Source organism: Kryptolebias marmoratus, linkage group LG9 (genome assembly GCF_001649575.2).
Source record: "Kryptolebias marmoratus isolate JLee-2015 linkage group LG9, ASM164957v2, whole genome shotgun sequence".
In the NCBI taxonomy this organism is placed as follows: Eukaryota; Metazoa; Chordata; class Actinopteri; order Cyprinodontiformes; family Rivulidae; genus Kryptolebias; species Kryptolebias marmoratus.
Window position 1 is genome coordinate 9,503,633 of NC_051438.1, and position 21,291 is coordinate 9,524,923.

The 21,291-nt window shown below is 42.1% G+C and overlaps 1 protein-coding gene across 2 annotated transcripts in view; it reads right to left on the reverse strand.

Moving 5' to 3' along the window:
* Nucleotides 1–21,291, reverse strand: part of tenm1 (teneurin transmembrane protein 1) — a 265,666-nt gene that overhangs the window by 21,516 nt on the left and 222,859 nt on the right. For both annotated transcript variants that reach the window (XM_017419725.2, XM_025006695.2), the window contains exons 23-29: nt 20,864–21,018; nt 12,027–12,110; nt 11,389–11,583; nt 6,245–6,332; nt 4,432–4,628; nt 2,107–2,420; nt 1,395–1,567 (exon numbers count right to left, since the gene is read on the reverse strand). In XM_017419725.2, coding sequence (XP_017275214.1) covers nt 1,395–1,567; nt 2,107–2,420; nt 4,432–4,628; nt 6,245–6,332; nt 11,389–11,583; nt 12,027–12,110; nt 20,864–21,018 — 1,206 coding nt within the window. The remainder of the gene's footprint in view (nt 1–1,394; nt 1,568–2,106; nt 2,421–4,431; nt 4,629–6,244; nt 6,333–11,388; nt 11,584–12,026; nt 12,111–20,863; nt 21,019–21,291) is intronic.

Below are 21,291 nucleotides of genomic sequence, written 5' to 3' on the forward strand. Positions count from 1 at the left end.
CTGCAATAAATAGCAAAACAAACCTTTTTGCATTAGTTGCATCAATTGTTCACCCAATCATGACTCCAAGCCGTACCTAATTCTGATTCTGCAACGCGATTAACAATAAACCTTGCAGTCAGACCTGCGCATACAAGATGTTCTACATGTGGCGAGCTAGCCAGGAGTCTTGTAATTGGTGAATAATTGAATAACTGTACAGTGCCTTAATTTTGGACGTATTATCATAAAAAAAAAAAAATGGATGTTGTTACTCAGCTGGGTTTAAACATGCAATGATCTGTGTTAGTTACTGGCACTCAGAGTTCTGAGGATGAAAAAGAGATAATTGATCGTTTACAAGGTTATAGTGCAGTAAAAGATGTTTTTCATGTCAGTGATCCACAAAGTACATTTTATAAAAACCTGATTGTCGAGTTTGAAGAAGAGTCTACCATTAGTGCAATGCAATCCCTTTTCCCATATAAATATCCTTCCCGAACCACAGAAGATGCGATATTTTGTGTCACTCCTCTCACTTCAGAGTATGCAGCCTCAGTGAGTAGCAGCAGCCCTCCCATGGACTATATTGATGAGCTGAAGAACATAGCTAAACAAAGTGGAAAACAGTTTGAGGAGGTCCTGAAAGGTGTGATGGATCAAATCAGCACACATTTAGAGAGAACAGGAGGTGGTGATGAGGCCTTCTCTGGAGCCGAGAGGGTCGTTTCAACTCCTCGGTCGCACCGTCGCGCACGCTCCCCCCCCACCCCACCCGCTGCGCCGTCATTGTGACAACTGCGAGAAAGCAATTAAAGCCCCCGACACGAGAAGAAACCGCTCCCCCGGTGAGCGGCTCCTTCTCTCCACTCCACTCTCATTTTTTTTTTGTTTTTTTTCTTCCCACTCTCCTCGTCTCTGCCCCCCCCTCTTTTCCGTCACAGCCCCCACTGCCCGCCCACCCGCAAGTCGTTAGGACATCTCACGAACCAGTCCGATCCGTCTCCCCGTTTTTCCCACCGTCTGCAGAGTAAATAACTAAATAAATGAACGACAGCCGGTCCTGCAACGTAAAGAGGTCGGATCGTTTTAGTGAATTCTGAAAAGAATGGCCGTCGATGTAAAAAGAAGAAGAAGAAGAAGCTCATTGCAGCTCGGCTTGTTGTAAATATTTAAACATGGGTATAGCGGTTACACGCCATCATCCTTTACATCTGTGTGCGCTGTTTAGCGTTTGTAGGCCTCATAAACCACCTTTGCTGCACAACTGTGGTGAACTAGACAAGGGGAGATGGAGTGTTGCTGCCCCAAAACCTTTCCGACAACAATGTGTCCGACCAACAATTTAGAAAACAACAACAACAACAACAAAAACAAACACACACACGCAGCGGCAACCGTTTCCGAGGCGTCACCTTGCTTGAACATGTAGATGGTATCGCTCGCAGACAAGTTGGTGCTGGTGACAAAGTTTTCACGGTTCGACGCCTCGACCTCAACTCGAGACCAGCGCTCCAGGTTGCCGTGGAAACCACTCACCTCACCCGTGGGTAAGGTGACGTTGGTGACTCGACCCTCGCTGTTATACCTAATGGAACAAACAGAAGTAGGTGTGAGCGTACACACCCGAGTGCTTATCTCTCGCAGACAAACAGTCACGCGCGCGCACGCATACGCGCACGTTCACCAGCCTCCTGTTTTATTGGCACAGAGTAAGTGTCAGCTATGATTTATAAGTGTAATTACCCAGCCGTGGCGTTTGAGACAGAGACCGAGGTGGCTGTGGTGAATAATTCACACGTGTGTGTTTTAGTGTGCGTGTACTATACGTCCAAAGCTGAACATGTATGTAATCAAAGCGTTGCAGCCATGTGATTACATAAAAAAAAAAAACTTAAATTAAAAGACAAGTTCCCCCTCTCGTGTTGCACAAGTTACCACTAGATGGCACCCACGTGTCACAAGGCTCCTGTAAACTCTCTTTCACATTGAAACAAATACAGAAGCAAACAAACCAAAAAAAAAAATAAAATAAATAAATAAATAAAATCACATATGATATCAAAACAAGAGGTGAAGAACATACGGGAGAAGGAAGGAAAGATGGAAGCCGTAAGAGCGACTTACTCGTAAACGGTCGTCCAGCTGTTCTCGTCACTCTTGGTTGCTAGGAGACCCGTGTTGCCGTGGTAAGAGATGTGGGCGACGTCATGGCCCTGGGCGGACACCTTCCTCAGCATCCCGCTGTTGCTGAGGGACAGCCAGTACACCTGACCGCCGGCGAGCGCCAGCCAGAGGGGCACGCCGTGAGCGTCCCGCCTCACCTGCAGGCTGCGCCCGTCGCGGCTCGTCACGCCCGCCAGCTGGCCGTCCGTGCCGTAGGTGAAGTTGTACAGGTAGTGGCCGGTGATGAGGTGTTTGGTCGACATGTGGGAGCCGTTCTGTCGCAGGTGGGACGAGGAAGGCGGCATCATATGGAAAGCCATATGAGAGATCACGTTAAGTTCTCCCGAACAACTTGTTTGGGGATTTATTTACCAAGAAGATGAATCATTGAACGGAAATCCAAAAATACAGATAACTGTGAAAAAAAAGTCACTTAAAAAACATCTGTTTGTCAGTGAGGCCCTTTAATAATAAACAAAATAAAAGAGCTTAGGAAATATTTTAATATCCTAGAGCTATCAGAACGCTCGACTTTCAAGACAAGATATTTTCGTGTGGATGTGCTCCATTATAGGACACTTTATAAAACTAAGAAATTTAAATTAAACTTTATTATTGTGGGATCTTTTTTTTGTAATTTAGCAAACGAGTTAGACCTAAAATACAAATCAGCTTGTTTGGAAAGTGATCTGACAACCAAAGGTGTACAAAAGCTAATAAAAGTCAACATGGATAACTAGTTAGCAATGTTTTACAAGCTCTGTTTATACCATCAATACAGCGTTAACTAAACCTACAGCTCCCATTAGATATTTACATACACTGTATAAAAACAGGCCGAAACGTTTTTCCTCACTGTCTGACAATAAATCAGAGTAAACTTTTCCCGTTTTAGGTTGTTATGGGTCCTGCAATATTTTCTATTTGTTAAATGCCCAAATAATGATGATGTCATGGCGTTGGAAGCTTTTGATTGGTTAACTGACAACATTTAAGTTCATTGGAGGCTCACCTGTGAATGATTTTAAAGCACAAATCAAACAGACTGCTTCTTATTACGGGAAAAAAACAACAACAACGAAAAAAAAGAAATCAGCCAAAGATGTCAGGAAGAGAATTTCGACCTGATCAGCTCTGATTCGTCTTTGGGTACAATTTCCAGGAGCCTGAAGGTTCATCCGTTCGAACAGTTATACACAAGTATGAACACCATGAGAACGTCCTGCCATCATGCCAACATGAGAAGTCAGATTACAGGTTTTAAATGGACAGAGGGACAAAGACCGTCATTTCTGGAGAGATGTCCTGTGGTCTGATGAGACTAAAACTGATCTGTTTGGACATAGTTACCGTTATTACATTGAGAAGGAAAAAAGGGGGAAGCCTGCAAGCCTGAGAACGCCATCCTAAGTGTGAAGTACGGGGGTGGCAGCATCATGTTTGCTGCAGAAGAGTCTAGTGGAAAGAACACTATGTGGAAATATTGAAGCAACATCCCCAGACATCTAAATATGTCTCCAAAGGGACAATGTCCCTCAGCCGACGGCCAGATTAGGTCCAAAGTGGCTTCAGGACAACAAAGTCAGTGGTTTGGAGTGGCCATCGCAAAACCCTGATCTTAGTCCCAAAGAAGATGTGTGAGCAGAGCTGAAAAGGCGTGCGCGCAAGGCGGCCTACACACCTGACCTAAAGGGGACAACATTCCAGCAAACTACCGTGAGAAGGAAACCCAAAACGTTTGACCCAAGTCAGATAGCTTAAAGCCAATGCTGCTAATTACGAAGAAATATAAAGTATGTAAACCTGTGACACTGAAGAAAGTAATAAAAAATTCTGTCTCTCATTTTTGGGGCATTTAACAAATAATTTTGGGAATTTTGACTGACCTAAAACAGGAAAGGTTTAGTCTGATTTAAAAAAAAAAGCATTTATGTATCCATGCGCATGAAAACATCTGGTTCCAACTGTTCATACTGATAGAGTAAGGGTCATAACTTTTGATGAGCTAAATAATTTTATTTGTTCTCTCTGTTGGGACTCTACATTGAATTGATTGTTTGTTTCTTTTGTTGTATGTTGAATTAAATAAAATGTGTAACAAAAAAAGATTGAACAAATTTGACAAAAAAAAAAGACCACTACCTAATATACAAATATATGAAAGTACAAGTAAATCTCCCCACAGCTGGACCCGAGACGACGTCCCCGTCCTCTGACCTTCCCACAGCCTCAGCTCGACCCGGCCTGCGGACGCCGTTTCACGGACAGAGCTTCGGCGCCGTTTACCTGGCTGAAGAGGTAGAGCTCCCGGTCCTGCGGCGAGCTGATCTCCACCAGCCCGGCCGGGCCGGGCTGCGGCTGGTTGGGGCTGACGGCTCGGATCCGAATGTTGCCCAGGTCAGCGATGTACAGAGTGCCGTTGGGGGCCACCGCCAGGGAGGAGGGGGCTTTGAGGCGGGCGTCACGGGCGTAGCCTCCGTCTCCTGGTGGAGTGAAAAGCAAATTACGTATTGCCAGACAAGAAAAGCACAACAAAGCGGATCCTCGGTTCTCGTTTTTTTTTTTTTTTCTCTCTCTCTCTCTCGCTGAAAGACCAAAGTCACAGCAGCACACACAGCTGTGTCATCATATGAAGACCCCGTGGTGGTGCTGAGGCGGTTATCAGTTTGGCTCAGGACTCTGACTTGTTGGGATTCCTGAAGCGGCGTGCACTATGACCACCTTGATAGTGACCCGAGTCGTATCAGACGACTGATGTCGTTCCTTTGGTAGCACACAGGGACGATCACCTCGGTGAGGGCCTTCAGATGCTGTCAGCAGAAGAGGCGGGGGGTGGAGCCTCTGACGGCTCCGTACAGACAGCGGGGGGAGGGTGGCGGTGGCGGTTTATCTCTTGACGGCACGCACGTTACGTGCATGCACGTTTCGGCGCGAATGTGAGCGCCCGCGTCCTTTTGTGTTGGCCCGTGTGTGCTGACAGGACGCGCACGTGTTTACGGCGAGGGGGACGGGAACGGGAAGCCTCTGAAGAGAGTAATCATCTGTTAACAGCAAGACATGATTGAAAATATGCAAAGTACAATCCAAGGAATGGGAGATGGTTACAGCCCATTGGTTTGTGGCGTGGCAGAGACACTTCCCTCCGTTTTGAATAGGAAAGAGACAGATTTTTATGAGCGGAATTAAATGATAAAATCACATCCTCTGACACTTACAATGAAAGCTTGGCCTAACCGTCAAAGGAACATCTGCGTATTTGTTTCCCTCCTTCCCTTCCATCCCGTTTTAGGTGCCCTTCAACGACACACCAACCAGTTAAAACATTCATCATGTAAAAAGAGGGAGCTTTTCTCTCCCACCAGCTGTAATTTGAAAGGGTTGAAACGTTTCTTTTTTTCTCTCTCTCTCGGTCTCTGTCTCTCCAGTTCGTTCTCCACTGAAATCTAGCTGGAGGTTTTTCGCAAAGAGGAAGCTTCGCCGTGAATACAAAAACACCACCGCGCTCGCGCGCAAACACACACACCTCCCGGATCCGGCGCGCGCGCAGGTAACGTCTCAGTCAAACTGCACTCTCCACTGTGACAATATGAACAGCCCCCCCCACCCATCCTATATGTTGTCATCATTTACATAAACCTCATTATTGTGCTTTTTTCAGTATTTATTTTCTCAAAGGAAGTCGGAGCTGCCCCTCCCAGACACTGAGATTCCAGCTGACTTTAATAATTCAGATGGGCTGAAAGTGAAGAGGGATCCATTGCAGGAGACAGACAAGAGGAAAACTCATTCTCGAGCACTGCTAATAAATTTATTAGACAGCTCAGGCCCACAGGCTGCAAGATTTACTCACTGGATATCAAGACATACTGACTCTATCAAATCATGTTAGCCTTTCAAATTGGCCACTTTTTGTTTTCTCTAAAAGTCCCTCCCAAAGCATACCGAGCAAGATTCGATTTGGATTGATTTCTAAATGTTACATTTTTTTGGTTTTTTTAGTCCTTTAATCCTATTAGTTATAATCTAATACGCTCACGTTATTTAATCTTGCAGTCATGTAACAATTCGTGCATGTGTGTGCGCGTGTCCGATGACCCACCAGAGAAGCAGTCGCAGTTGGGGTCTATCTTACAGTCGCAGTCTGTGGGGGCTCCAGAGATGATCGATATCTCGCCGTTGGTCGACACCTGTGGAGTTTTTGGAGAACCCAGACTTAACACACGACCAGAAAATCAAAACGGATAAACTGCCTCTGCTTTAAATAAACAGTTTGAGTAAGGCAGTTAGGAAACGTTATAATGATAAAACAACTGAAGGGGTACTGTAATATTGATAATTACTTATTAAAGGATGAGAATTCCTTGATGATAAGATCATTTTGTTGGGAAAAGACAAAGTTATACCCATTTTGGTCAAACCTTGCAAGTATTACATGGAATTTCATGCATTAAAGCTTAGATCTGCATAAGATCTAAGCTATAAGATCTTGTGCAGATCTGTTAGCACTCAGACTATGTGTTGGAGATGACTCTCAGCTTCCACCACAACAAACTTCAGCTCAATATCTGTAAAATTACCCGAGTTATAGCCGTTCTTGTGTTTGCAAAGCTTGATTAGCTGTGGCGACCATTTCACATCCAATGACTGCTTTCTGAAAGTTTCATTAGAATCCGCCCAGTGGTTAGTGAGATATTTTGCTGACGGTAAAACACAAACACGCTCACGCAGATACGGGCAATCACATTGTCAGCCGCCTTTCGGCAATGAGCGATTAAACAGAAAACAACAATTATTTAAGAAAAAGGACGTTTGTTACTACATATGAACTGAGGAAAAAATAAAATAAAATCACACAATTAGGTCTGTCTTTCAAGATGAAAGAATTAATTTGTGGGTTGGGTCAAATTTTATTACCAGAGTTGAGACTGATTCATTTTAATTGTGGGATTTAAACTCAATATTCCTGGTATATTTCGTTTTTTTTTTTTTTTTTACAAGTTATTGTCAGATTTGTTCAATTCAAACCCTTTTAAACTTTATTACGTCTCAAGGAAAGTTTACTTTAGGTGCTTTTTTTTAAACCTACCATTATATAATTGACTGTTTTTTTGTCTGTGTACGAAATATCTCATGAACAATTGGATGAATTTTAATAAAACGCTGAATGTACGTCGACAACTGAATAACTTTTGCCATCAACCCGATTTTAGACGGCTGCCACAGCTAATCGGCCATAGTGGACAAAAAAAAATGTCTCTAACTCAGTCAGTTTTACAGATGTTGTGCAAAAATTCGGTGTGGTAGTAGCTGAGAGTCATCTCCATCACGTGTTTGAACAGATCACATATGATTAAAACTTTGGCCTTTTTATATTAATCCTTCAATAAACGTTAGCCTTGAAATTCCAGTTTGAGTTGAGAGAAGAAGTAGAACCGTTAAAGCTTAATTACTGTAATTACTTTATTATTTCTTTTTAATTTACTGGCTCAGTGATGGTAAAAAGGTAAGTACACCCCTTTAATTCAGGGTTTTTACACGGCAAGACTTGTTTTTAAAAAAAATGCGTAATCTTTTCTAGGTTTTGAAATTCGATTAAAAGAAAAAAACTAAACTTGAAGCTTGAAGCATATAGGCGTAAGGCCAAAGACAAAAAAACCCCATCAATAATGATATTATAGCAGCGATATTTGCTGCCCATCAGTCTCAGAAACGTAACCCTACTAGGAAAAGCTGTTAACGCCTTAAAATAGCTGCTAGTTCCTAAAAGTTCCCCCTGATCGGCTTGTGGAGTAGTGAGGGAAATTGAGAAAAAGAAAAATAAAAATCCAAAAGATCCATTTTATACACTACAGGCTACAGTTAGCATGTTAAATGTTAAAGTTAATGACAGTCCAGCTTGAAAAAAACTAACCAAACGTGGCCTCTTTAGTCCAAAAACTCCATGGCGGCACAGCTAAGCTTCACAAAACTGCAAACTGCCAGAAGACTTCAACCACAGCGCACGTCTGCTGAGCTAACCAGTTGCACCCTTTTAGCCTCCAAATTAATTCACAAACCTAAGAGTGCTATCGATCAGCTCGGCTCGCTCCTGCCTGGACGGCAAAGACATATTTTTTTCCAGTTTGTATGTGTAAAGCCTCTCTGAGTAAAACATAAAGATTTGAAATAGAGAAAAAAACAAAAATCCTAATTTTAAAGCTTGGAGTCAAAAAACGTGTCAACACCTTGACCCAGGAAATTGCTTATATATCCTCCTGTGGAGCTCCACTAATCAGTTCCGTGTCCCAGCAGGAGGGCGGCAAGCAGGAAACACACACACGTGTTTTCAGACACTACACAAAAACAAGGCGTTTGATTTAAACTAATGATGACAAAGTTCTTCGGCGTGAGATAAAAGCGCCGTCTTCAAGAATTTCGCTGAAAACAAGTTTGCAATTTGGCCCTAATTGCAAACAAACGCAGGCGAAACGCAGCTAATTGGAAACGTAATGATTGTAATTTAAATGCGGTCCAGTGCCCCTGCATTAAATAACTTCACTGTCTCGATGAAAGATTGAAACGTATATTAAAGAATCAGCCCGCGCTGAATATGGATGGGCAGCCTTTGATGTTTTGGACAACTGCCCTGGGTGCATGTGATGGACAGACGTGCCTGGACCATGAAATCAGATCACAGTCGGTGCCAAAGCTTCGCCTAAATACCTCCTGCAGCCAAGGCACGTTCGCGTTTATTAGGGCTTGTTAGACTGGAAAGAAAAAAAGACTGTGGTAAACAGCACAAGATACAGCTGGTGTCAGATATTTACGATGAAATGTAGCATTTAATTTGACTGTCATTATTCATCCGCCTGAAATACAATGTCTGATGTACCTGTGTGCATTTGATGTGTCTTACGAGTGATCGGCTTTAATTGAATATATCGCCGGTATTACAGCGCATTTGCATCAGCCAGGCTTGTTTTCCTGCTGTGTTAAACCGCACACCAGAATCAGCTAAATAAATGTGGCGCAGCTACTGTAAAAAAAATTTTAAAAACCCACAACCTGCTGCTGAGCGAGCGTATGCACCCACCTAAGCGTCCACAGATGGACCGGTTTTAGATCTGGATTGACTTTTCATCCCGACCCTGAGAAACTTGATGAGTTCAGACCAAGAAATAACAACAACAAAAAAAAAAAAAAAAAAGCCCACCCCACAATCTTTTCATTGCCCTATCCTACATGGCTGGTCAGTCTCCATCAAAAAGGCATCTGAGGCATTTCATGATCCTGTCTGCCTCCGCACGGACTCAGCGTGGGGCCGCAGGCCACAAAGGCTCTATTGATTGAGTACAGCAGGCTGTATTTTCGAGGTGTCGGTGCCAAAAGGCTTTAGTCCTGCGGTACCCTGCTGCTGGCGTTTGGGCTGAAACAGTTTTTTAAAAAAGTGAAAAATCTCTTTCAGCTTTATTTGGGTTTTTTTTTTTTTACAGGGTGAATTACAAGCTCCGAGTTTTCAAAGGTTTAACCCCAAAAAGGTTGACTCTGATTACCACTTCGATGCACGAGGTGGAATTTAAAAAAAAAAAAACGGGACAACAAGCTTGCGCGGTTGCCCTTTGAGGTCAAACATCACAAATGCGGCTGAGGTATCATGATTGTCGGAGGTTTTGTCGCGATGATCCGTAATGGGAGCTGCTTGGAGCCAGAATGTCCATTACTGCTTTGAAGACATGTTCATCTGTGAAGACATCTCCTGTCTGAGATAGGGTTGCCAACTCTCCTTTAAAAGAGGGAATTGTCTCCTATTTGAAACTAAAAAGACATTCCTTTTGAAGTTATTAAGGAATACATTTTGTTTCTTATGCTAAGGAGCCAGTGCAAATGTCTTTATAGATGATAAAGGAAGCAGACTGAACAGTGAGTTTTTTTTTAAATCTAATCAGTGCTGAAGACTCGTGTTTTTTATGTTTTTGGTTTTTTTTATAGTTAACTAAAGTTACTAAAAAGAATGCAGTTCAAGCTGCTTTTCTAATTATTATTATTATTAAACTGAACAACGTTTTAATTAAAGTGACAGCAGATTTCAAACACAGACCACAGAAAATGCATTTTCTGTGAAGAAGCAGCGTGAACGCCGAGTGCTGAACCACTTTGGCCAAATCTGCCAAAGAAGCCGAAACAGAGCTGTGGAAGCTGAAAGAAACAGAGCGCTCGTTAAAAGGCTAAAAAACACTAGCTAAAAGCAAAAAGTAGCAGATGGCGAGCTAAAAGTAGCAAATAGCTAGTTACAAGCCAAATGTAACAAAGGGCTAGCTAGAAGCTAACAGTAGCAAAACACAAACCAGAAGATGCTAAAAAGTAGCTAGAAGCTAAGGCTAGGTAGAGGTAGCAAAAGGCTTGCTAAAAGTAGCAAAACACTAGCCCGATGCTAAAATGAGCAAAACTTGACACTGGTTCTTATTTGTTTTGTTTCTTTTTAACTCTTCACACACGGGTCTGTATGTTTGTCTGGCAAACGTTAGGTTGCTGCATTTTCAGTGTTCCTTACTTCAGTTTCTGAAAGTCGGCAAACCCAAGTCCGAGTTTCTGCCACAGAGGCAACTAGGAAACATAAATGTTGCTGCTGCAACTCTCTGCGAGAGAGACCCGGCTTGTAAGACTGTCCGACCCAAGCAAAAACTAGAGTTGTCCAAATAAATTCTCTCCAGCTGTCAATCTTTGAGTCCTTTGTTTAGTTAATAAACACAACACACAACGTTGTCATGTGTTTCTGTGTAGCTGTAAAAAAATAGCATGCTAGTGAACACTAAAAACAAGCTGCGGCAGCATAAGAGCAAAACACCACATGGACGTAAACAACGAGACAGTTACACAACAGTAATGCAGCGTACGCCATGCTATTGTAGCACGCTTTGCCTTTTTAACCCTTTAACCCAACGAACACGCAACATTCATATATGTCATTGACTTCACGGGGCTTAACTTTTTATCACATACACTTGGTTTCTTCACATTTTGACCCACGTGAAAGAATATCCAGATACGCCAACATACCTGGCAAAAAAAAAAAAAAAAAAAATTCCAAACCATGCGACGGCACCCAAGATCTGAGAATTTGCTGCTATCAGCTCCAGCCGAGCCGTTTGTGTTTCCCTACAGAAGACACTCTCGCAAATGACTCTTGCGTCGCGATCCCTTTGAAGGCTTCTGACCTCGCTTCAGAGACAACGGAACAGCGTCAATCTGACATCGACAACAGACCTGCTGGATGCGATTGATCCGCCTCTCGTCGGTCTCGGCGATGAACAGCGTTCCCAGGTGGGACAGGGCGATGGCTTTGGCAGCCTCCAGGGTGGCGCGCACGGCTGCCCGGCTCACCAGGTGGTGGTCGATGCCCGGGACCTGGCAGTGGATGGGACGCCCCGCCACGATGCGCACCTGAAGACTCTCTGACACCTGAAGACACACACTGCGGTTTATCATCGATGTAGAACAGAAGCAGCAGCTCTATCAGCCCCGTAGAATCAGCCATCGATTCGGTGAATTGTAATTGATTCGGCGTGTCAAACATCGCCATGTAAAAACCTGCCTTGTATACGGACTTTCATAAGATAAAAGCTCACTTTATTAACTTCAGAGAAAGAGATGAATGGCATTTTCTAATAAAAAGCCCCCGTGGAGACCTGTGACAGTGTGTCATTTTTGTTAACAAGCTCTTCCTTTGCTTTTATTTATGTTAAAAGCCTCTCTTAATCTAAATGGATCTTTAATGACAGCTCTGGAGTTTGTATATATTTTATGACTTTGCACTGTCAAAGTGTAGAGCTGCTGCAGAGGAAGATGCAGCTGAATGAATGAGACAAGCATGCACTTTGCACGTATTTACGCTGTTTCTTCACCTGCAAGACAATGTTGTTGTCCAGGATGTAAAGCGAGTTGTCCAGGGGGTTAATTGCGAGATCTGTTGGCCACTCCAGTCGCACCTGTGGAGTGACACAAAAAGAACATGGCTTTATCAAAAATGAAAAAAATATGCTCCCAGAAAAAGCTCGCCGGTGGCTACCCACAAGAGTCAGTTACAGGTAGTACAAATAATGCCTCCTTAATAACACAGTATTAGGCCTCCTGACCTTCCCTGTTCATGCAAAGGTCAGCGTCGGGCAGGGAGCCTTCCCCGTGTTTATTCAGGACTCACACCGACTCGCTTCGGCACCGTTCCAAATGTCAACCAATAACCATGATCGCTGCCTGCTCAAATAGCACACCGTGTCCGCTAACACCGTGGGGGTCAACGCCGGACAAACCTACACCGTCTCACAACCACCCACATTCCCTGTCCATCACACACACACACACACACACACTGAGCCGTTGTGTGAAGCCGAGGCACCGCATGTTTGTGTGTGTGTGTGTATGGTGGGGGAGGAGGGGAAGAAATCAGGTGATTGATGACTCACAGGATGGATTGGTAAATAAATGGATCATGTTAAATTGCCACTGACATGTCCAATTATAGGCTCTGTCAAATGAGAGCGGGAGGAAAGGTTCGCTCTGAAATACCATTTTAGGAGGTGGAGAGATTCATCAGGCGGGATTCACTGTGTCCCCCCCGACAAGGAGGGACACACATCAACATCTCTCCTGCTTATGACAACAGACGTTAGCTGTGTTAGTTCAGATGAGGGGAAAACTCAAAATGAAGGACATACAAAGAAATGATTTGTCTTAATGATCTTGCCCGTTCTGTTAGCGCTCAGAGTAACTCTCAGCTACCACCACACCAAATTTCAGCTCAGTATCTGTAAAGTTGACTGATTTACAGCTATTTTTGTGTTTCCTAAGGTCAGTTGGCTGTGGCGGCCATCTTGAATTTGGTTGGCTCCAAAAGTTTATCAACTGTAGATGTACATCCAATGATTACTGTCTGAGAGTTTCATTCAAAACTGTTCCCTGGTCAATGAGATATTTTGCTAACAGACAAACAAACACGCACAAACACAGGCTCAGCCCTTTACCTTTCCACAGTGGAGGATAACAATAAAAAAATAAATTACATATATATATATGTGTGTGTAATTTTTTCTTTCCTATATGTTTTGCCAGTAATATGGCTTTAATGTATCCGTGTCCTCCAGAAGGCCAGATTGTTTGGCTCTCTCTGACAATTTAAGTACTGGCTCTTTCAAAAGGTGAAGCGGCCGTGTGGGTGGGTGCTAAGGATTCAGAGCTTTGTAAAAGCAAAAGCAGCATTATTCTGCCTTCAGAGTACGGATATAGAACCATGGTTTCATATCAAAAGTATTTAACAGCAACAAAACACAGGTGCACAGCTGGAGCACTCGGAGAGCTCCATAGGGTCTTTAAAAATGTGTAGGATCCGGATCGTGATCTGGATCACCACCAAAATTGAATCACTTACTTTTTGGGGGGACAACCTCAAGATTTCCTAAAAAAATTGAATCAAAATCTGTTTGTTGGTTTTTAAGTCATCTTGCTAACAGACACAGATGGACAAACAAACCAACACTACCGAAAACATAAGATGAATGTTAAAAGCACCAATCATTTTCTAAAACCTCCCCATTACATTGGATGTTGACCGCCTACCATGACAGACCAAATCAGCCAGAACATGGACGGTCTTTAGGTATGTATTACAAACACAGTGGGCTCCGATATAGAGAGCGTGTTTGGTTTAAAAGGGTTCTGAGCATGCCTAAAAATGTCTGCAGCGAGGATATGTTGGTTTATCATTGTTCTGGCAGCGTACTGGGATCCTGGGTGGAGTACGGTGGCAGTGATTGCAGTGTATCCGTTACGTTGCGTCCCCATGCACTATGGTGGCTTGTTCATTAAGAATTTCATGCTGGCCTCGGGCCTGGGCTACGACTACGACTATGACAAGGTTATGGAAACACCCAGTGGTGTCATACACTTTATTATAAATGCTTGTTTTTTAATAATTGACATTAGACTATTTTTCTTTTAATTGCTTTTTACTTGGTAATGCCGTTGTTAGAAATTTAAGTTTTACTTTAGAGCTTTTATCCAGTCGTATTTCAGCCATCATGTGTTGCTAAAATCAAAGCAATCTGCGTCTAGGCCAGAGATCCCCAATTCTGGTTCTGGAGGGCCACTGTCCTGCAAGTTTTAGTTGTTTCCCTGCTCTTCAGCAGATGTTTAAGTTTTGCAGAAGCCTGTTAATCACTCAGTCATTCAAATCAGGTGTGTCAAAGCAGAGAAACAACTAAAACCTGCAGGATAGTGGCCCCTACAGGACCAGGATTGGGGACCCCTGCTCTAGGCCTCCAGAGTCATTTGTGCAGGCCCCGGTAGCCTAAAGTAAATGGCAGCAGGGCTGTTGCTTTAACCAATCAGACTTCGACTCGGTCACACTCGAAATCTGAAGAAGACGTCTGGATTTTCACATGCTTTTACTGGATGGTCAGAAAGCGCAGCAGTCAGAGCTAACAAAGGACTTCAGAAGCCAGCCAGCGGCAAGCCAGTCCCAGCCTGGGAGAGGGTTTATCAGCCACTTTCAACTTGATCTCTATGAGCGGCACGCACCGCTCACAGCCTTTAAGAAGCACGAGAGAACTTTTCGAGAAACCCGTGTGGAACTACAGCTCAATGAACAGGTGTGCAAAAAAAAGAAAAAAGAAGAAAGAATAAAACCTGTGCCAGAAACACAACTGATTAGACTTGACTTTCTGCACTGGCCTCCATGGCAATAGAAAAGGACTTACAGCTGGAACCGAAAGGCACCGGTGTTGCTCTGTATGACAGAGTGACTCAATTATTGATGAAAGAAGGAAGAATGGATTTTGTCCTCAAACAATCTGCAGTTTTGATAAATATAATGAATTTGTTTTCACTTATTTCTTTAAAGGTATGGCCGATCCTGCAATTGCTTTAAGGTTACAGCAAAAATGTTTTAGGGTTCAAAAATAAACCTGAGATTGACTGTATTTCTACTGTTCATTACATTAATGTGTTAGCCTTTGCTACAAATGCTGTGTGTGGTGCATCTGCAGGTGAAATAAAAGGAGACTTAACTGTTAATTGAACTGTTTTAAATTTAGTTTCTTGCTTTAGGCTAATAGTTGGACTCAAGCATTAAAGGCTGATCCCTGCTGTATAAAGTATGTCTCTGATGGAGTGTCCTGTTCTTTTGGGTTTCTGTGTAATGATGATGGTTCCTGTAGCCGCGGCATCATAAATATGGTATTAAGAGGTGAACTTTTTCAGGTAAGACACTACTGGAGGCCTAGCTGTCCACCACTGGAAACAGCCCAGGGCAGATGTTATAACCACGGTCAGGGCAGGTTTAAGGAGCGTGTGGGCCCCTGGGGCTACAGCTACTTTTGAGGCCCTGTCGAACTATATTTTTTTAACTTGTCTATATTAAATTAGGGGTTTCTACTTACACCGAGCTAAACTCCTCTCAATTTTAACATAATAACTAAAGTCTGAAGAGTAGAAAAACTGCAGACCAACCATCTGAAATTATAAGAAAGTCTGTTTTGTCACAGTTTACTTTCTTAATTAGCCATTTCTGCACAAAACACAGGTGGCTCTGACCTTTCTTTAGTTAAACTAATAATAATGTATACAATGTATATATTTCATGACCCAAATCTTTTAGTGTGTAGCTGCATTCTGACACCGTCTGAGAGAGTCATGTGATGTAAAGGTTGTGTGCCTGAGTCGGCATACATGGTAGTACTGTCATGGGAACATAAAACTGACATAAAGGGTAGTGCACGTCTCAGGGATACAGAAAATAGTAGAAAAGACCTGTCTGATGAGTACTCAGCTTCGTAGCGTTAAGATTGCCTTCACATTGAAGGTTTGGTAAATCTGCAGCGATCCAGTCACGTTGTTACAGGTCATGTAGGTTGTGGAACACGTAGCTGGTCCTTCGTTCAGGGCGAAGGGGACTTCTGTGGATGTTATAATATCATTTTATTGTCCTACAAAACAGGTGGCACAGTGGAATAGTGGTTAGAGCTGTTGCCTCCCAGCAAGAAGGTTGCAGGTTCGCTTCCCGGCCTGAGGCCTTTCTGGGTGGAGTTTGCATGTTCTCCCTGTGCACACGTGGGTTTACTCCGGGTACTCGGGTTTCCTCCCACAGACCAAAAAACATGCATGTTAGGTTAATTGATGACTCTAAAATTGTCCCTAGGTGTGAGTGACAGTGTGAATGGTTGTTTGTCTCGTTCGTCTATATGTGGCCCTGCGATGGACTTGCGACCTGTCCAGGGTGTCCCCCGCCTCTCGCACAGTGACTGCTGGGGATAGGCACCAGCTACCCGCGATCCGATGAATGGAGAAGCGGTTAAAGAAAATGGATGCATGGATGGATGTTCTACAAAACCAATTTCCAGAAAATGTGTGAAAGTTTCTAAATCGCACCAAAGCACAAGTCAGCAAATTGGGAATTTGCTTGACTCTTTATTTAACAGCTGGAAATGATTCTCAGTGACTTCACTGACTAATTTTGTTTTATTTTGAAAGCTATAACAAATTGGCCTAAAACAGCTTTTCTTTTTTAATTAAACCTTTTAATCAGTTGGGAAATGAGAATAACTAGTGCTGCTGTTTCGCAACATAAATCCGTGTCTGTCCTAACTCAGTCCGCGGGTTTTATCTCTACAGATCTGCAGCGATCCAGCCAGCCGCAGAGCTGCTTGAGCTGCCTGATTTTTAACTCTGGCAGGACAGGGGTCTGAACCGCAGGCAGGAACTGTGTCGACGAAACCACGATGTCGAATGACGTCTGACACGGTCCAGCTGAGAAATCCATGTCATAATAAAACTCCACTTTGAAAGTAGTAAACGTCCCTAAAGTGTTTCAATATGCTGCATGTCTGCTCTGATGTGACCTTCACTTAAACACAAGTCACCTATAACTGGCTAAGATTGGAGAAAAGAATGAACGAAGACCCAGCCTTGCTTGGCGAGACTGAAAGGGATAGATCAGATGACTGAGGTGTAAACCTTTGGTATGTAAACTTTTCAGAAAATTATTTTTACATAAACATCGATGACTATTTACACTGAAGACTGGTCAAGTCGGAACAAGTGGTTGCTGCAACTCTTTACGCCATGTTGCAAAACGAATCATGTTTAACAAATTCAGTCCATGTATTTATTCCTTGCAAAAGTAATACAGTATAAAAATTTACAACATACCATTTGTCTAAATGATTACACAAGGTCTTTTGGATGGTGGAAATTTGCTCCTAAATGAGCCCTCGTCTGAGCTGTTATGAGCTAGAATTTCTCCCCGATTCTCCAAAATGAGAGCTCTCTGACTTCTGTCTACTGCAGGTAAGATTCAAAACTAGCCCTATCATTAGTGATCTTTCATACCCAATCCTGAGACTCATCTGTCACAAACTTATGTGCTTATTGTAGAATCTTCCATGATGCTGCTGTTCCTATAATTTGTATAAAGATTTGTTGTATTTCTTGGTTTCTATCCCAACTTTTTTTATTTTTAGATTGTATGTTTTGCATTAATTCCAGATTCATTTAAATGTTCTAAATCCAATAAATTTGGGCCATGAAAATGTAGAAAATGATGAAGTGTTTTGTACTCACGTTTGGTTCAAGCCTGGGCAACATTTAAAACTTTTTTCTGGAAAATGGCGTTGTAGAACTGATTAATCTGAAAACAAGGATCTTGCTCCAAACCAAAAGTAGGTAGTATTTATAGTTTAATAATTTACCAGCATGTGTTGTTGCTATTTGAAGTGGTGCATCACATTTTATAATATCATTGCTGGCTATCGCCTGCTGCAGAAAGATAAGGGGTTTCATTATGTCCTTTGTCTGTCTTGTTAGCAAAATATCTCATGAACCACTGGACAGATTTTAATGAAACTCACAGGTCTTCATGATACAGACACCTACAACTAATGAACTTAAGAGTCAACCACATTCGAGATGGCCACCACAGCTTATCGACCTGAGCAAACACAAAATGGTGATAACTCAGTTAATTTTACAGATGTTGAGCTAAAGCTTGATGTGGTAGTGGCTGAGAGTCATCCTCAATACATGCTGTGAGCGCTAACACATCTTGTGAGGTCTCACAATATCACATGCTTAATGTTCCTTAAACGGTTTGACCAAAACAACTATAACTTCTCATCATAACATCTTCTTAGTATAAAATTGGAAGGCAGTGGGAATGCCAAGTCTTCAATTTTCTATGTTTAATTCTTTAATTTTTTTTATATAACATCAATCAACAGGCTGTAAAACATGGATTAAATTAAACATGGAGTCTAATTGTGTTCTGACAGTCTCCAAGGCCATTTCTTCTTTGTTTCCCACCTTTAAATTAAACCCCTGCAGATCACTGGTTTTTATGCTGTTTTTTCTGTTATATTTTCTACAGCTGGAGCCCAGTATATCACTGGAGTTGTGTCACCATGGATTTTCCTTCCCTGCCTTAAACACTTAGTCACTACGCTGCTCATTTACCATTTCTGCAGTGATGTTTGTCTTGTCATTGCAACAGAAGTTTCCATCAATACCGGCTGAGGTCACAGTGGTGTAAGAGAACAAACTGGGGTGGAGGACAAATGCGACTGATCAGACCAGTGAATAACAAACACAGAAACCGAAACGTGGCAGGGGCGCTAAGACACGAAATAGCACTTCAGGGATTTCACCTGGCTCCAACACGCATATTCACACACGCATACACAGGCACTCACATCCCCATGTGTGGGCAGATATCTCTCTATAGAGCCAGCAGCTCATCTATAATTCATCCTCTGCTCTAATAGGCCCCCGTATTAGTTAGCAGTGAGTTCTGAAGGGTGGCTGATTGAAACGGTGCAGGAGCTGTTCTTCAGTCTTAGCAACACTCTTATAGTTCCCCTTATTTATTTCAGAGAGCTTCAATGAACATTAATCAATTGTGAGTAAAATCTAAGCACGCCATGTAAATGTGTCAGATGTAGCCATACTGGCTAATTTTCATCTGCAGGCCCTGGCAGATTGATGGTAAAAAGAATAAACTGCAACAATTAAACTATCAAAAATCGTGCCTAATAAATTTTAATAATCTTAAATAAAAGAATCATAAAAAAACTTAATTAAAAAAAACAGACAAAATGCAACAGTGACTACTATGTACCATGAATTATTTGATTAGTTGACGACTGTCTGTAGGATAAAATGTTCCTTAGTTCTGTAGCTGCAGTGTTTAGGGTAGGAGCTGCACAATAAGAGAGAGTCGACTGTCCAAAGGTAAATTTTCCTGACTGGAATTTTACATTCTCCTCTGGATAGAGCTCTGCTAGCTAAATTTTGATATTCAGTGAATTTATTTTGAGGAAGAAGAATCAAACCACGAAGAATTTTATGCACAAGTAAAATATTTCCACATTTGAAAGATACAAAACTATACTGAGTTAAAATTCTACAATGTTTATCTGAGTTTGACTTTTTATCCAGTGGTTTTAAAGCTTGTTTATATATTAGATTTCTAGTGATTGTAGCACAGTTTGTCCTGTTTAGGTCTTACTGAACAGACTTTTTTTTGCGTAAAATGTAAATAAGAAATTATCATAATGATCTCATAAACCCATATTTTAGTCAGAATAGAATATAGTAAACATGTAAAATGTTTAAGCTAAGAAATTGTTTTCACAATCTTCCATCACATGATTTTGAGACTGTTCCACTATTTTCAGATGCAGTATTTTGCAGGTTGGTGAACCTCTGCCCATCTTTACTTTTAAAAGATTTAGCCTCTTTTAAAATGCTCTTCTTATACCCAGTCCTCTTAATGACCTGTTACCAAATAACCTGATTAGTTTTAAAATATTCCTACAGAAGTTTCCTATTTATACCATCTTCAGCCTTTTGTTGGCCCTGTCCCACGTGTTGCTGTCATCAAATTCAAAATTACCTTATGTTTTTCCCCAGAAAAATGCCAGTTTAAACATTTGATATATTTACTATATTCCACTGTGAATAGAATAAGGTTTTATGAGATTTACAAATCAATGCATTCTGTTTTTATCTACATTTACACAAAGTTCCAACTTTTCAGAATGAGACTATAAAGTGGATTACCTTTTGGAATCAAACTGGTTCATAGCCACCGCATTTACTCAAGTTTCGCAAACATGAAAACAGGCATAACTCAATCCTATTTACAGAAAACGAGTAAAAATTTAGAGTGGCAGCAGCTCAGAGTTACTCCCAACACATGGTCCAGACTCTAATAGATTGAGTGAAATCTTTGTTTAAAACTTTGGCATGCAAGGTGGCTATGGATGGGTTTGAATGGTGAAATATACATTCTTTCAAGGAATTTTCTCCTTATGGGAACAAGTTTCTTATTATAGTTTGGTGTCCCGTCCCTATAAACTTAAGGGAACAGATAATGTTTTTGAATCTGTCATTGCTTTAAAATGTAGAACAGAAGCATCACAGCTTGAAGGGATGTTCTGAGACAAGCCTTTTTTAAAGAACTAGAAGAATTGACAGTTTCTAAAGATGTTCAGTAGTTATGATCAACAACAACAAAAAAACATCACAGACTGTAAGAAAACAGCAAACTTTGTCATCCATTGCCCATTTTGATTCGACGATTTTAATTAGCCCACACAGTTCAGAAGACACACCATTCCACAACTTATTTCAGCAACGCTTCAGAGCCAAAAGAGGCTCCTGCTTTCATTTAAATTCAGCCACAATATTAGCTTACCTGGCTGATATCCATGCGCGCATCACAGCTCAGCGGCTGCGTCGACATGAGTCCGTTTGAGCCAATCACAGTGGAGAGCAAGCCCCTCTCATTAATCTTCTGAATGGTGGTGCCATCCACAAAGTAGACAACACCTCTCTTATCCACTGCAATACCTGAGCAGTGAGAGAGAGAAAGAGGCAGAATGAGCTTTTGGAAATGATGGCACCAGAGAACGAGTGGAAAGGGGGTGGGTGTGTGTGTGTGTGTGTGTGTGTGTGGGGNATGAGAAATGAAGAAGTCTGAGTGAGGAAGAGAAGCAAGGAGGAGAGAGAAGAGGGCTTGGGCGAAGCATCTGACTCAGTTAGACATTCAGCTCAGCAAGCGGCTGTCTTATCAAAAGCACTGCACCACAGAAATGTAATTATATTTCCATTCCGGAGCCCACT